Raw genomic sequence first — 14,622 nt, 5'->3', positions numbered from 1 at the left:
GAAAACAGAAATACGAGAAGATTTAAATATTTAAAGAATTAAGTGCTCAGTGTTTTTCATACAAGATATTTTTAATATTCCCCTTTTGTTAGTCAAAGTACATAATAATAAAAGTTTGTATCTCTGCCTCAGGTTTTCCGACGGCTGGAAAGAAGGTCGCGGCCGACCAATTCTGAGATCGAAATCGGACATTAGCGATCGTTATTGGCGTCAGGATAATGGTCGATCCAATAAAGTACCTGCACGGCCTCCTCGGTCGATCACCCAACTCGAGAACTTCTTTGACTGTTTAGGTCTCGATTCGGAAAATTATCAACGTATCACGAAACCAGATTCAAAGTCGTCGTCTCCTGTATTTTTTGATAGCGTTAGCTCGGTTGATTCAGCGTTAGGTCTTTACTCGTGGGCTGGGAACAACCAAACGAATCAGAGTAGTCAATGGCAGAACAATGATTGCAGTGTCGGTATGGGTAACGACGATTCCAACCAGAGGGTTAACGATCCACCGAGCATCGTCGAACGTAACGCTCGAATAATTAAATGGCTCTGTCAGTGCCGAAAAGTGCAGTTTGGATTTAGTTAAGCAACGTGTTTAGGAAAAGGACAATCGATTCTCCAATCTCAGTAACACGCATTCAAGTCAACGAAAATAAGAGTTTTTCATCTTGCCAACGATTTATCCTTTCACGACTCACGGCAACCTTTGCATTTAAGTTGGCTAAAAAAACAGCACGTATGTAAGAGAGTACATTTTTCCTGCTTTTTATCCAGTTACTAATGCTACAGCGAGTAGCCTGTTAATTTATCTTCCTTTTCTTTTTCTTATTTCACAAGCATATGTGCCATCTATTTACCTATATAACTTGTTGTGCATTTGTGTCGCACCTTTAGATCGTCATTGAAACTCTTTGATGTGAGATTCTGTTTTCATCGATGTGTTTTTGTCAAAATTTGTATATACCATCGTAGATGGTAGAAGTTGATTGTATGACAGTAGAGAATTATTTTCATACGTGTAGCCACATACGTAGCTTTCTGCTTGTTTAAATAATTTTGTTTTTAGTAAATCAGTTTATTGTCGTATGTTAGCACTATTGAATTTACAACGAGTTTATCATCACACAAACCAACCGTTCTTTAACCGTTTTTCCACGGTGTTGTGGTCTATTGGTCACTGAAGTTATGTATAAATAGTATGGAGTTTATTGCACTGTTTTGCCTTAAACTTAAGTCTTAAATTAGTCGTTGCTAAATTTGATTGTTATAGTCCCTCTTGTGACAATGCCAGCGGATAACCGGCATTTATATTAGGAAATAGATATTTCTTTCTCACGTCCTTATTTTTCATGCCACGCATTTTAAATATTGAATACATTAATTAATGCTAACATTATTTTTCAAGCAATTTGATATTGAATGCTAACTGGAGATGTGGTCGATCTTTCTGGTTAAGTAGGAATTGAATTGATGGTATTACAGTTACGTCAAAAAGTCAAGTTTTTATCTTACAATGCAGAAAATACTTACTATGTTTCTCCAGTAGCATTATTATTACAATAGTATCGATTCAATCACATTAATGTTTTCGCTGGTGGTTCTATATCGTTATATTAATCTGTATTGAGCTGCATTGTAGAAGTAATATTGGTACAAAACAAAACTGTATGTGATTTACAGAATTTTTAACGACTTTTCTCTGTAAAACTTTTCGCCAATGGAATTTATATAAGGAATTTCACAGAATTTTCACACGTTGATGTTTTTATATCCCGTAAGTCTTGTTAAATGATATTATGTTCGATCGTTACGAAATGATTTTGAATATAATACATTTGAACATTTTTATAACTTTGGAAATTACACGTTTGATTAAACAATTTATCTTAATTATACGATATAATTAGTCTGACTTTTAGAGTATTTATGAAAGCAAATATCGAAACTCTCTATTATACATTCGGTATTTTATTTATGATAAGTATCTACTTTGTGCCTAAAAAAGCTTGAGAAACCTTATTTTAGTAAAAAATTTATTCTAATTGTTTAATATATCTATACATACGTTCAATATTTTATTGATGAAGTTTTTAATTAAAGCCTGTGTATTTTATAAAATTTAATATTATCGTTTAAGTATTAAAAGAACGATAAAATCAGTATCTTATATTTTAGAAGATTTAAATTAAATACAATCCCTAAAATACTATGATATAATTATTGAAATCTGTAATTAATAAGAAAAAACCTATCAATATTCATTTATCGCTTTAAATATTTCCAGATATATTTCACTGTGCAATAATACGAATAATTCACTTAGATGTTTCTTATTTTAGGTGATATATATTAGATCATACTGTTTGAAATATTTTAACTATTGTGTGGCAATCAATTACAGATGTATTAATTATGACCTTGAATGTTTATAACGAATGGAATTCATCAATTACGTGATTCGAACATTTAACACAAAGTAAAAAGAAAGAAAAAGAATTTGTGTAATATAATACACCAAGAAGTTACTCAACTACTCTCATTTCAAGTGATATAGATGTCTTAGATAAGTAGTGAGTTTGCATAGATCGTAAGTGAAACGTGGTAGTACATTGCATTTAAAACAGAGAAAAAAGAGTTGATATTACTACCCGCGTAGTAGAAAGTCTTGCATTTTTTCAAGCAAATGTAAAGTGATGCTTGTATCGAACAATAGATGTTTCTGTAGTTACGTAACCAGTATTTACTACAATTATTTACTTACAGTTTTTGAGAAAAATATACAGAACGTATAATCGAAATTATGAGGGCTGCCTTGGCAGTCATGGGAAAAGTGTTATTGCACAAAAGTCGAACATAGAGTATGTATGCTTACAAGAAGCATTTTGCTTATAACTTTTTGAGCTAAAGCACTGTTTCATGTATGTGTATCAATGATGTTTGGTGGTATTTAATTACCTCAAAGTTTTTATTCCCAAAATTGAAATTCTTGCCTTGTAATAAAAAAGAAAAAAAAAGAATTCATAATATATTTTTGTTAGTTATAATGACTCGCATCTTGGTTAATAATCCTATTATGAAATGTTTGAAAATAAAACTTTTAAATCTAGTTACAACTTAGTTATTGTAGGATGTAGAGAATATAGCGTTAAATATCTTCGATATATTATTTTCAAAAAGTTTTAAGCAAACTAATGAAATTAACACTATATGTTACTTCTTGAGAATATAAGCACAAGGTGTGTTCTATTTCTACTCTAGTAAGATTTAAGCCTATCAACTTATGGGAAAAGAATCTGTTCGAATGTATTTGAAATTTATTTACATTTAAATTCATTTGTAAGTGTTCAAGAAGAATTTACTACTTATCGTGGTAGAAATCTACATTCCACTTCTTTACACGTGTATATGAATCTCAAGAAGTAAAAAGATAGCATAAGTTTCTATTATTTTTTCGATAGAATTATGTTTTCTGTATTGACGTTAATTTGTTAACATAATCGAAGGAATTTGTATAACATTATATTGCAATTCGTTTTAAGTTATAGATTATGTAATCCATATACTTGTATAGTAGAGCTCCCCGCGATATTTTTATTATTTTATTAACTCGAGGCTTACATATATATATAGACATTTTTTTAGTATTAAGTAAATTTGTTGGAACTTAATTTGTAATTTTAAATCCAAATGTATACTTAAATTGTGAAACTTACGTATGTATATGTGCATAATTTGTGATCCATAATATTTAACATTGTTAAAGTCATACATTTTTAATTGCTTTTTTTATAATCTAGTCACGTAGATCAAAATATGTTAAATTTCAAGATAATATTATTAAATTCCTTCTGTGTATCGCTGGTAATTTTATTTTACAACCCAATTATTATATGAAATATCTACATACATTCTCTCATATACAGATTATTTTATTCTTATAATTTAAAACCTAAGGAGAAAAAAATATCTTTTTCGTGAAATATTTAAACGATATAATCATATACGATTTAAACATTAAGGTAAACATACAAAAATTCTATTATATATATTTAGTATATTTGACTTTTTACACAAAGTTCCCATATTAAATTTGTCACTAAAATAAATTCAATTTTAACTGATTCAGAGAATTTTTCAGAAGAATGTTTGATTAATTTCAATATTTAAGATAGAATTTAAGAATAGTTTTATAACATAGATGATTAAGTAATAACGTAAATCAATATTTGCGTTTATAAACGAATTAAAATACTAAACTCTGTCACGAAATCATAATAATATGTATTTTAATCTTTTTAATTTAAAAAAGTCGTTTAACTTTAATCGTCGTTTATTTTATTCAAACAATGAATTCAAATATAATGCGTAGATGGCAATTCTGTCGAAAATCATGACGTCACATCGTCCATGATGTTCAACGAGCGCATGCGCAACAGCAAGCTGCGCCTTTGCAGTCTGTGCTCATCAGTCAGTCAGTCTTACGGACGCGCGATTCACGTTTGACGTTCAGTTTCGGATGTGTAGTTCGACCGAATTCGTCGATGGTCGTATGTTTGATGGTGGTACTTGACGAAAGAACTCGAATTCGTATGCGGTTGGCTGGTGTCTCGTGGTGTGACGCTTTCTGGTAAGATTGTAGTGGCACGTTTCGCTATGACGCAAGTGCTTTGGCCGCAAGAGGCGCAGTGACGACTCGCCCGTGAGCCTGCCGACATCCTCGACAGCCCTACGATGGAGTCGATCAGAAAATGGTTCTACAGGCCTAAGGTGAGTTTCTTTTCTTCTCTCTTTTCGTTCTCTTTGCTCATCTCTACTTTTATTATTTCTCTCTTTTAAACGTGCCTTTTCTTTTTTTTTCTTTGTATCGTTCCTTATCGTACTGGTTATTTGATCGAACGCGTGCGCTCGTTCTTTTTTTTTTTTTTTTTTTTTTTCCTCGTTCCTGTCTTTCTGTATGTTGGACCTGCGCGCTGTTGCCACCTGTTTCGTGAAAATTCGCACGACATCCCGAAGTGCTTCGGGCGACGTGTTACACCTGCGTGATATACGTGTACTTACGTACTTCATTGATACGCACACGAGTGCACGTCGTCCTTGTTTACAGTTCGACGTTTTCTTTCGTCACGAATTATCATGATTTCTATGTATATGCATAGTATGTATGTCAAGATATCCCTCCTAATCGAAATTGCAAGTAACGATCATGGAATATGGCCTGATCAGCTGATACGTTATAGGACCCTAGTGGTTTTTAATCTTTCAGTACAGGATGGCCTCGACGATTAATCTCAGTTCATGGAGATACTTTCCTTTCATTCTTATGAAAATATATACATACATAAGGTGTACATACATACATACATACACAAATACATGTATAAGGAAGATTGACAAATCGCGTTATTTTGGAAAATAATATTAATCAGAGGAAAGATAGTGTTATTTTCTTCATATTTTTAAATGTGATGTTTTATTCGAAGAATGACAAGATTAGGATCTGTGGTAATATTCCACAACTTTAGGTATCATTGAGAGGATGCCCTCATTAATTTAGTACATAAGTCGAATTACCTGAAATCGCAATTAATTAGTTCATTTTATTTCCGGTATACATGTATAACTCATAATTGCATCATCGTTATGTTATCTGTGTAAATGTTGAAGTATGGATATTTATACATTTATGGGAAATTTAAAAATGAACAAACGCATATAATATGTAAAAACATAGAAAACATGAAAAGTATAATATTTATCCTAATATTTAATGGATAACACAAATCTCTGCTTAGGTTTTATTTCAATTATATAAATAAACATCGCAGTTTAGCTATTCTATATCAAATACATAATACAACCTGTGAAAATCGAAAGTAAGAATTTTTAGTGATCGAATTTGAATTTAAAATTGAAATAGGTTTCCGCTTTTTCTAATTAACATTTCCAACAGTTACAAAGATATTCCATGTTTGTGTCGTATTTCGTATTTCTTATTTACCCAGTTGCTTTCTCTTTCGTTGTCAACAACCTACATCTAATATCACATGACTCTAGCATCTCTATCCTGTTTAAGCTCGATAACTTGAATTGTTAGATCTCGAACAACACGAAATTTTTCGAAAATCTACTAGATTTCTTTTGTCTCAGAAACTACAATCTTTAGAAGCATGTACAGTTCGTTCAATTAATTGTGCATTTCTGCCGCGTAGAAATATTCGTGGGTGTTGTACATTCGTTGCACGTACGAGGAAAAGATTTTTTGTCTCTGTCGGTCGGGCGCGTTTGTCGCCAGCTTTCGAAGTCGCATCGTGGACGCTATCGCAGCGCACGTGAAAATGCGACAGCAGAACGGGGGACATATTTCATTTCTTTCGATGCTTCCTCATTGCATTGAGCATTTCCTTACGCGTCGGGAAATGATGCAGCACGACGAAACGCGTCGTTCCGTTCTTCCCACCGAACTGATTCCCATCGATTAGTATCTAATGATACGTCTTATGTGTGTAGTAACGTACATCCGTAGATGGTCGGCATGTCACATGTGTATAGCATCACGTGACCATGTTGCTCGAGCTGTCATAAGGCGACCGACATGTTTCGTATTAATTTACAATTAACTTTTCTACGAATTCTATTAACCGTTAGCGTTCAACCGAGTTTTCTACCGTTCGAGAAGCCATTTCGCCTTTAATATATTGTTTAGCTTATTTTTACGTAATACGTATTTGTATGTATTTCTGATAAAGTCTTTTAAGTACGGGAGAAGAAATATAGGTTATAGGATGGTTTGTGTATTAAGAAAATTAATTTTGACATATTTCTAGCAGAACCGGATTTTATAAAATATAACGTGTGACACATATAGTCAGGTATTGTAAGATTGTATTTTAATACATAATACGAAGAACAATTGTCGTGGAATTCGCGAGTCGTACATGCAACAAACAAATTAGAAAATGTACTTTTGGTTGTGTAACGTTGTCTGGCAGCATTATTGAAATTTTTCTGAATCATGTGATAGTCATTACTATAAATCATTATTCCTTGCAACTATGTCTGTCTCAGCTTAAAAAATTTAAGAAACATTATATCTTTTTATAATATTACATTACCGATCCATTTTCTTTAGTTCTTTTGATACAGTGCTTTCGCAGAGCATTTTGAAGTTTTATTTTAAAAATACATAACAATTTCTTAGCAATGTATTATTTTCCTTAAATACGATATTTGTAGTATTCATAAATGGAACATAAAATATTAAATAGTAATCGAGGATATCGTTAAATCTACCTTCCATGGGTTGAAATATGCTTGAAATGTTTTTAAAATATGTCAAAAATTCGCACATGTGCAATTAAGATTTAATAGTGGCATGTGACAAGTCGAGTTTCCTGTACTTAACATTTCTTTGCCTATCTGGAATGACGACCTACAGTTGATGGCTTTAATCTCACGTCAACTAAATCGTACCGGTTTCTTATAGATTAGCGTATGCACTCTCGGCCTCGTCGTCCATGGACGAAAAGTGGGCAGCACACTTTTCAAGTTTACGCCTCGCTGAGAAAGCAAAGACTTCAGTTAGTTTACGGTGCCTTGACCATGTTTCGATCAGGTTCAACGCTTTCTCGAAACATTATTAGATAAAATTCATGAGTCAGTTCTATGATGAGTAGATATTAGCACCTAGGATGCGCAAGCCTAGTGTCAAAAGATAACATAAGTCATACTTATCGTCTGACGGTCGTGTTTTACTGATTCATCACAGATCTTTTTCATTTTACTAATTAACTTAATTTACTTAGTGATATTGATTAATTTATTGATTCACACAGTTTTCCTCGAGACAACCAATTTTTAGTATGATTACATACAGCATGATTATAATATATATACACTATTAATAATAACAAATATTCGGTGCTTATTCTTTATAAGATATATGAATATAATATAGAAAAATACGATAGGTCCACTTTTTTCAATCTTCTGCCTTTTACTAAATTTGGTGACCATAAAGAAGTACATATATTAATATGAAATAGCGAGAGATAAAAATAACTTGATGGACTTGGAGGTATGAACTCTAAATTTTGGAAGTAGATGATAAACCTATGATGTTTTATAAGAAACGAATAATGTTAGTTATGTTAGTTTCTTTTCATTTACATTAGCCTGATAGTGTTATTAATACTTTCTAAATGTTCAAAAAGTTGACAAACACGTATATTGAGTAGCTAACGTATTGAATTAAAAATTGCTTTTTTATGCAAGATGAGAAATGTGATTTATCATATATTTTTTGCATATTTTATGTATGTACACGCGTATACAAATGATTTTGTATTTTAATCACAGAATTGCAGATAAATAATATATTATGATGCTGTTAGATCGATAGATCAAATTTAATGTGCAATTACGAAATTGCCGTTTGCAATTGTTAAACCTTGTAGAATTATTTTCCTATTTGGTAAGTTCTTTATTTTCAGATTCCTTAATTAACATGTAAAAACGTGAAACGAGAAAAAATTTGTATATGAGAACGGACTTCTCAATTCGAAAATAAAAGCACGAAGCAATTTCTTTTTCTTTCATTCCATTCCTTCTTATTTCTTTACATTTTTTCTGGTTTTCTCTTTTTATTTTCTTACGCGTCGAATCAGCCAAGGTAAACGTTTTCTCGTTCGCCCGTCGACTCCAGTTAAACTCGATTAACGTTTCGAGTTATTGCACTCCGAGTGAAAGAGACTTGCTAGATCGATGCTACTCGCCAGTCGCAACTATATCAGTCTTCAAGTCCATAGATATTAACTTTCCTTCGAGTTTGTAGGTTCGACCGACTCGATCTTGTCTCCTCGGCCATTGCTAGGAGAAAAGATAGTTTCGACTTGATTATTCGTTTAGTTGCCCTGAGACGACGCTTTCATGTCCATTAGTTTTCTATATTAGTTTTACAATATCGTTTTTCACTTTGGTCATTCTACGTATATTATTTCTTGAATTTCAGTTATTTCATATACCTTTAAATATTTTGATTATTTTATCCGTTTCTTCCTTCATCTCTACATCTACCAAGAAGACGATGCATTTTTATTTATTATTTTGTTCGTGAAAAGTAAATAAAACGTGGAAGTTTGTTTTTCTGTTCACGGCAGTTTACAGATTCCAATTTCAACTGATCAGTTGCAAGATTTAGTAAAAGAACTTCAGGAGATCTGTCGTGGTCTCGGGATATAAACGAAAATAGGAATTTTCAGAAGACCTACATACATATTTCTTTGCATCGAGGAGTTGAAACCCGGATCGAAGTGAAAGGAAATCACACAGAATATCTGTTGTAAAAGTAACAAAGAAAATCTATTCATATCCCGATAAGAATAGGTTTTAAGAACATGTGCTTATTAAGGTTTTCCTTTCTTATTTCGATGGATATTACAGGCCTCAAATTATTTCTGATTAAAAATAAAAAATGATAGAGACACTTTTAATTTCAAACTTTAGTTACACTAAATGACTTTCAATTAAAAGTTACGTATTTGTGTACTTATGCTTTCTAAGTTTCGTTTCATTTTACAGCAATTACGAGTTCTTTATATTCACGTCAAAGTAATAAGCGTAACAACCAGAACTTCTATTATACAGGATTAAATATCACAAAAAAAATATACATGTCGAACATAGATATGGATAATCTTGCTTCCTTTTCGAAGTTGATATAAAAATAGTTGCATTTACATAATTATGTTAATTTATTACATGTTTGTATATTTACCACGAAAAAGTATGCATATTAATTATTTATATTATGCACATAGTATTAGTATTGTATTATACACGGTAGTAATACTTATCAGAATATTATATCTATAATTCCCCAACTTTTTTCAATTTTATTTCACTTCCTACAATCTCAACTATCTGTCCTATCTTTATTTCTGATCAATCGTTTTTCATATCTGTACAGATGTTCCAAAATTTTTTCTTTTCGTAAAAAGTCGACATTCGAATCAAGTGGACTAAAACGATTTGAATGAACCAAGCTGTATCGTTTATAACAGAATCCTATATTATAATTTACACACTATATCATTTCCAACAGAATATCATATTAGACGTTTAGAATATAGTAACTAGGACACGTAAATCGTTTAATCCATATCGAACGTCACCGCATCCAGGCTAGACAGAATATTAATATCCAAGAGAAATATCAATTTCTTTAGAAAACAATTAAATATTTGGGTATGATATGGAATAAGAGAAGATCACGTCGGCGCAGAGTGCTTTCGTTTCACCATAACCGGAGCATGCCAGAATCCTATGCATTTAACATCAAGCTGTGTTCAACGAGACACTTTCATTTAATTCAATGCCGTACCATATTGCGAAATGAGATATCATGGTTGTCCCAATTAGAATGTCAGATAACGGTGTGAGATCAAGTTCAATATGTGTACATGCGTATAAATTGGAATCAATTTTTAATATCTAATCGTAAATTTCATTTGATATTAGGTCATAAACATACTGTTCCATGCTCAGGTTCCATTTTTCTAATTATTTTCGTAGAAATATGAATTTGCATAAATATCCACGGTCTCCCGATAAGAGAGAATAGTTGGTCTGTTATACTTGCGAATATTTTTGCCTCGTAATAGCATTTATTAATCTTCTCAATTCTGCTGTTTCCCTCGAATTCTTTGTGAAGTCAATCTCTTGCTTTAGTTGTAACCGAGAGGAGAACTTTTAATGTTTCAGTATCAGCCACATTGATATTCGCAATTCTATATGATTTTTAAAATCCCATATTTTTTAATGGATCATTATAAAAAGTGAGAAGAACAGCAAGACTAAATTATTTTTGTATATCCTTGAAATGAAATCGTTACCGTTAAATGTTTCCTAACTCCTCTTAGTGTTACGCATGACGTTATTTCTTGTCCACATTTTCACATTTTCACTGCTGCGAAACAGTTGTTCATCGTTCATGCATAAACAATTAAAACAGGATACCTTGTATCTTCTTCACCATTATAATTTTCCAATTTTTATATTCCAATCTGACTATCCTTTTGGCAAGCAGAAATATATTTTAAGCAGCTCATTAGAATAGAGTCAAGATAGTAAATCACGCGTAATAATATAAACGATCATCTTTTTATTTCTCCCACAAGTGTAAGTAATTCGTTAATAATAAAAGACAGGATTGACTGTAAAAAACAGTTTTGATATTTAAAATAGGCGCACTTGGAGGGAGTGTCGTTCACAAGCAGGATGCTGGTATTACGAACACCACAAGATTACGTGGACGTTTAAATGCGTGCACACGTGCGTACGTTTAGATTCCACGGATGAACGGGTTGTGGAACGCAAGGGTGTCCGAAATGCGGGTGCGTCGCGTTCAAGGGTTGGCTATGGTGAAAGAGGGTCAACGAGACGGGTTCGTATGAGTCATTTCTCGTGGTCTGTCGTTACGGTGATATCGTCGGCGCGGAACGCCGTGAAAAACATCCGTTCACTTTAATTCATCGCGTTGATTTGCATGTTAAATCCTTTTTCTTTGAGGTGTCGACGTAATTACACGTGCCACGCCGGCTCCTTTTATGTTTTATTGCGATCTGGCAAAAGACGCGACGCGAAAAACCTTCCTGTTGGCGTGAAAAATGGTTGACAATGTAACGAGGTGGAAGAATAATGAACGTACCGGTCAAAGATATAAGTTCTTATTAATAGAATGTAATTTAATTGTGAAATTACAGATAGAAAGACAAAGATTTATTTGTGAAAGTTAAGATGAAATAAAAAGATTGGCATTTAAATGTGAAATTTATAGAGCAGTTTTATTAATTAAGAAGTTTATTATTCTCAGTTTGTTTAGTTATCAGGGTATGTGTACGGTAGAAAAGATTTTTCCAAATTAGTAAACAGTAACAATATTTAAAGTTCTTTATGTTTCACGAGCATATTTGGAAGTTTTTCGATTAACATAAGACGGGAGATCAATTCTCTTCAGAGAAAATTATTATGAATTAAAACGCTTCTGTGTAGTCATGGAATCTGATATATGTACGTATAAGTGTAAATTATCATTTATCGCGTGTTTGTAATTTATTTTATCATATGACGATACGAAGTCTATATGGAAACAATTATAAACGAATTAAAAGAGAAGTATAAGAAATGATGAGTCAGCCTGGTGAATTTTCAGCCAAGAATCTTTTGCAAATATTTTGTTTTATTAATGTCGTATTTGAAGAGTAGGGATAATCTTTGGTTGATATATTTGACTGATATATAGCTTTCTTTGTCCTCCATATAAATATGATTTAACTTTGTTTTCCATATACACAGTGGGCAAAAAGCAAACAATTTATATCATCTTAATCTTTTCAATATCGGCAAGACAAAACATCATTACGTAATTTTTATTAAGACTGCTTATTACAATTTTTGTATTCTGTATATATTGCGACATATGTGTACAGATATGATCCATTGCGAAGAAGTACGTAATGAGACTACATATACATGTATCTTATTCTGAATAACTTAGTCTGTCCTTCTCAAATTTGATTGGATTATATCATATATTATTATATTGTTGTGTTCGTTATAAAAAAAGGAATATATTATGAGAGGATTGAAACGAAGGTATCTCTTAATTATGAATTTATTTATCATATTAATCTTTGAGGTTGAAGAACGAATAGATATATACATATCTATTTTTATATGGAAAACACATTATAGGCGGGTACTTCATAGACGTCATATGACGCTAAGGAATTGAGTAACTGCATAACTCTTTTGTCTGATCTCATATGAAGAAGAAAATGATATAATAAATTTAGTTTATAGAAAGCTACGAACTGGTATAACTATAATTTTCTAATTAAATTTCACAAAATTTTCTATAATACACATAGTACGTTTATACAAATTTTCAATGGCAATGATCTAAATAATTTTTGGATCACCGTATATCATTCTCTTTTACTCGCAGTGTGATATTAACATTAAGGAATCACCTTATAATATAAATGTAGTATATTTATCAGATTTTCTTCCTGTGATTTTCATATAATGTAAATTATACTAACATATAATAATATGATAGTATAAACGATTACTTAAAAAAACAATTCTGTTATTCATAGTATCGGAGAAACCTCACGAAACAGCTCGTTTCCAGTGAATCATAATTTTCCATTAACAAAAATAATTTTCTTTCGCCTCGGAATGATGCAACGTTGTTACGGTCGGTCTCACACATGGTGAGTCATTAAGTCACCGTTAATATTATTGCGTCGATTAAAGAATAAAGAGGTCGATCGAAATGTAAAGAAGAGTGGACATCTGTGCTTTTTTTCCGGTCAATTCATGAATTTCTTCGAATTAAACCAGTTTGCTGTGATAAGATGGCGTTGTACCTCTTGTGCAGCCTGCCTTCCATCATCCTGTATTCCACTAAACGAGGCGTCTGCGGCTACATTGCGGCTTTTGAATGTAAACTTCTTCCTGACATTTAATGCTTTTACGGTTCTGGTATTCATACGATATAATTTGAGAAATTGTTATATCTAGACTGCGGATTTTCCTGCTTTTACGAGAAATTTCCAGAGTCAAACATGCGCACAATATGCAAAACTGTATAAAATACCCAGTGTGATATATACTTTTTACAATAGGCAAAATCATTTTCTACCCAAGTTCCATTTCTTTAAATGTATTTATAAATCTATGAATCTGCATAAAGTCCCATTTATGGGAAACTTCAAGCGTTACATAGCGTTATAGCATAATTTCTAATTAAATTTCACAAAATTTTGTATAATACACATAATACGTTTATACAAATTTTCAATAGTACTGATCTAAATAATTTTTTAATCACCGTGTATCATACCAAAATATCTTCAAGCGTTATATAATTGAAATGCATTATAGGTAACAATATACAAATATCTAAAATGTAGAACGCACTCTTTATAATATTTAGCAGCTAAAACAATTCTCTGCTTAAATTGCGTTTTCATCAAAATAATTCACAAAAATAAATACATAGTTTATTTATCGCTGTATATTCGATCAAAGCGATAGCCAGTATTTTGAAGATGGAAGGCAATAAAATTCGACGTGGTCGTTTATTGCGTTCGCGTTACGCGCATAGCCGCTCGAAATTAGTGGAACAATGTCGCGATCGAGTCCTTCTCGAAGCATGTCAGGAAGTCAATTTGTGGTTAGTCCAGCATGAAGCGTATTACAGTCATCAACGTTGAAAGTTCTAAAACGCGTTCCACGCGAAGGTTGAATTGAACGTGATAAAACGGAAATGTCGCGGTTGCCTTTTTTTTATTATTAACTTTTATTAGAGATTTCGGATAAATAAAGTTTTTACCTACGCTTTGTGCGAAACTGTGTATGAACAAGATTTATCTGGTTCTGTTTCTTTGACACCTCTACTTTTCTTTTATTTATTTTTTTTTTTTGAAATTTATTTTTTTTCAAATATTCAACATTCCGAGTTGAACTTAGGATTTAACTTTATAATCTCTTTGTTTCTTTATTTTTCTTTTTTTCTTCATTCTCTTTTCTTTTTTTTATGTTTTTTATAAGATGGAAAGC

At 31.9% G+C, this 14,622-nt stretch overlaps 2 protein-coding genes across 7 annotated transcripts in view; both read left to right on the top strand.

The window, feature by feature from the left end:
- The window catches only part of LOC117211459, a 51,205-nt gene extending 49,462 nt beyond the window's left edge, over positions 1-1,743 (top strand). For all 4 annotated transcript variants that reach the window (XM_033455371.1, XM_033455370.1, XM_033455369.1 and 1 more), the window contains one exon: positions 133-1,743. In XM_033455371.1, the coding sequence (XP_033311262.1) occupies positions 133-583 (451 nt within the window). In that variant the 3' untranslated portion in view covers positions 584-1,743. The remainder of the gene's footprint in view (positions 1-132) is intronic.
- A 2,707-nt stretch (positions 1,744-4,450) lies between these two features.
- Positions 4,451-14,622, top strand: part of LOC117211458 (lateral signaling target protein 2 homolog) — a 46,382-nt gene continuing 36,210 nt past the window's right edge. For all 3 annotated transcript variants that reach the window (XM_033455366.1, XM_033455367.1, XM_033455365.1), the window contains exon 1: positions 4,451-4,764. In XM_033455366.1, coding sequence (XP_033311257.1) covers positions 4,729-4,764 — 36 coding nt within the window. In that variant the 5' untranslated portion in view covers positions 4,451-4,728. The remainder of the gene's footprint in view (positions 4,765-14,622) is intronic.

The sequence above is a fragment of the Bombus bifarius genome, unplaced genomic scaffold (genome assembly GCF_011952205.1).
Source record: "Bombus bifarius isolate JDL3187 unplaced genomic scaffold, Bbif_JDL3187 scf7180000008234, whole genome shotgun sequence".
Lineage (NCBI taxonomy): Eukaryota > Metazoa > Arthropoda > Insecta > Hymenoptera > Apidae > Bombus > Bombus bifarius.
Note: the sequence above shows the minus strand (reverse complement) of the source record. Positions and strands in the feature narration are given on the sequence as shown.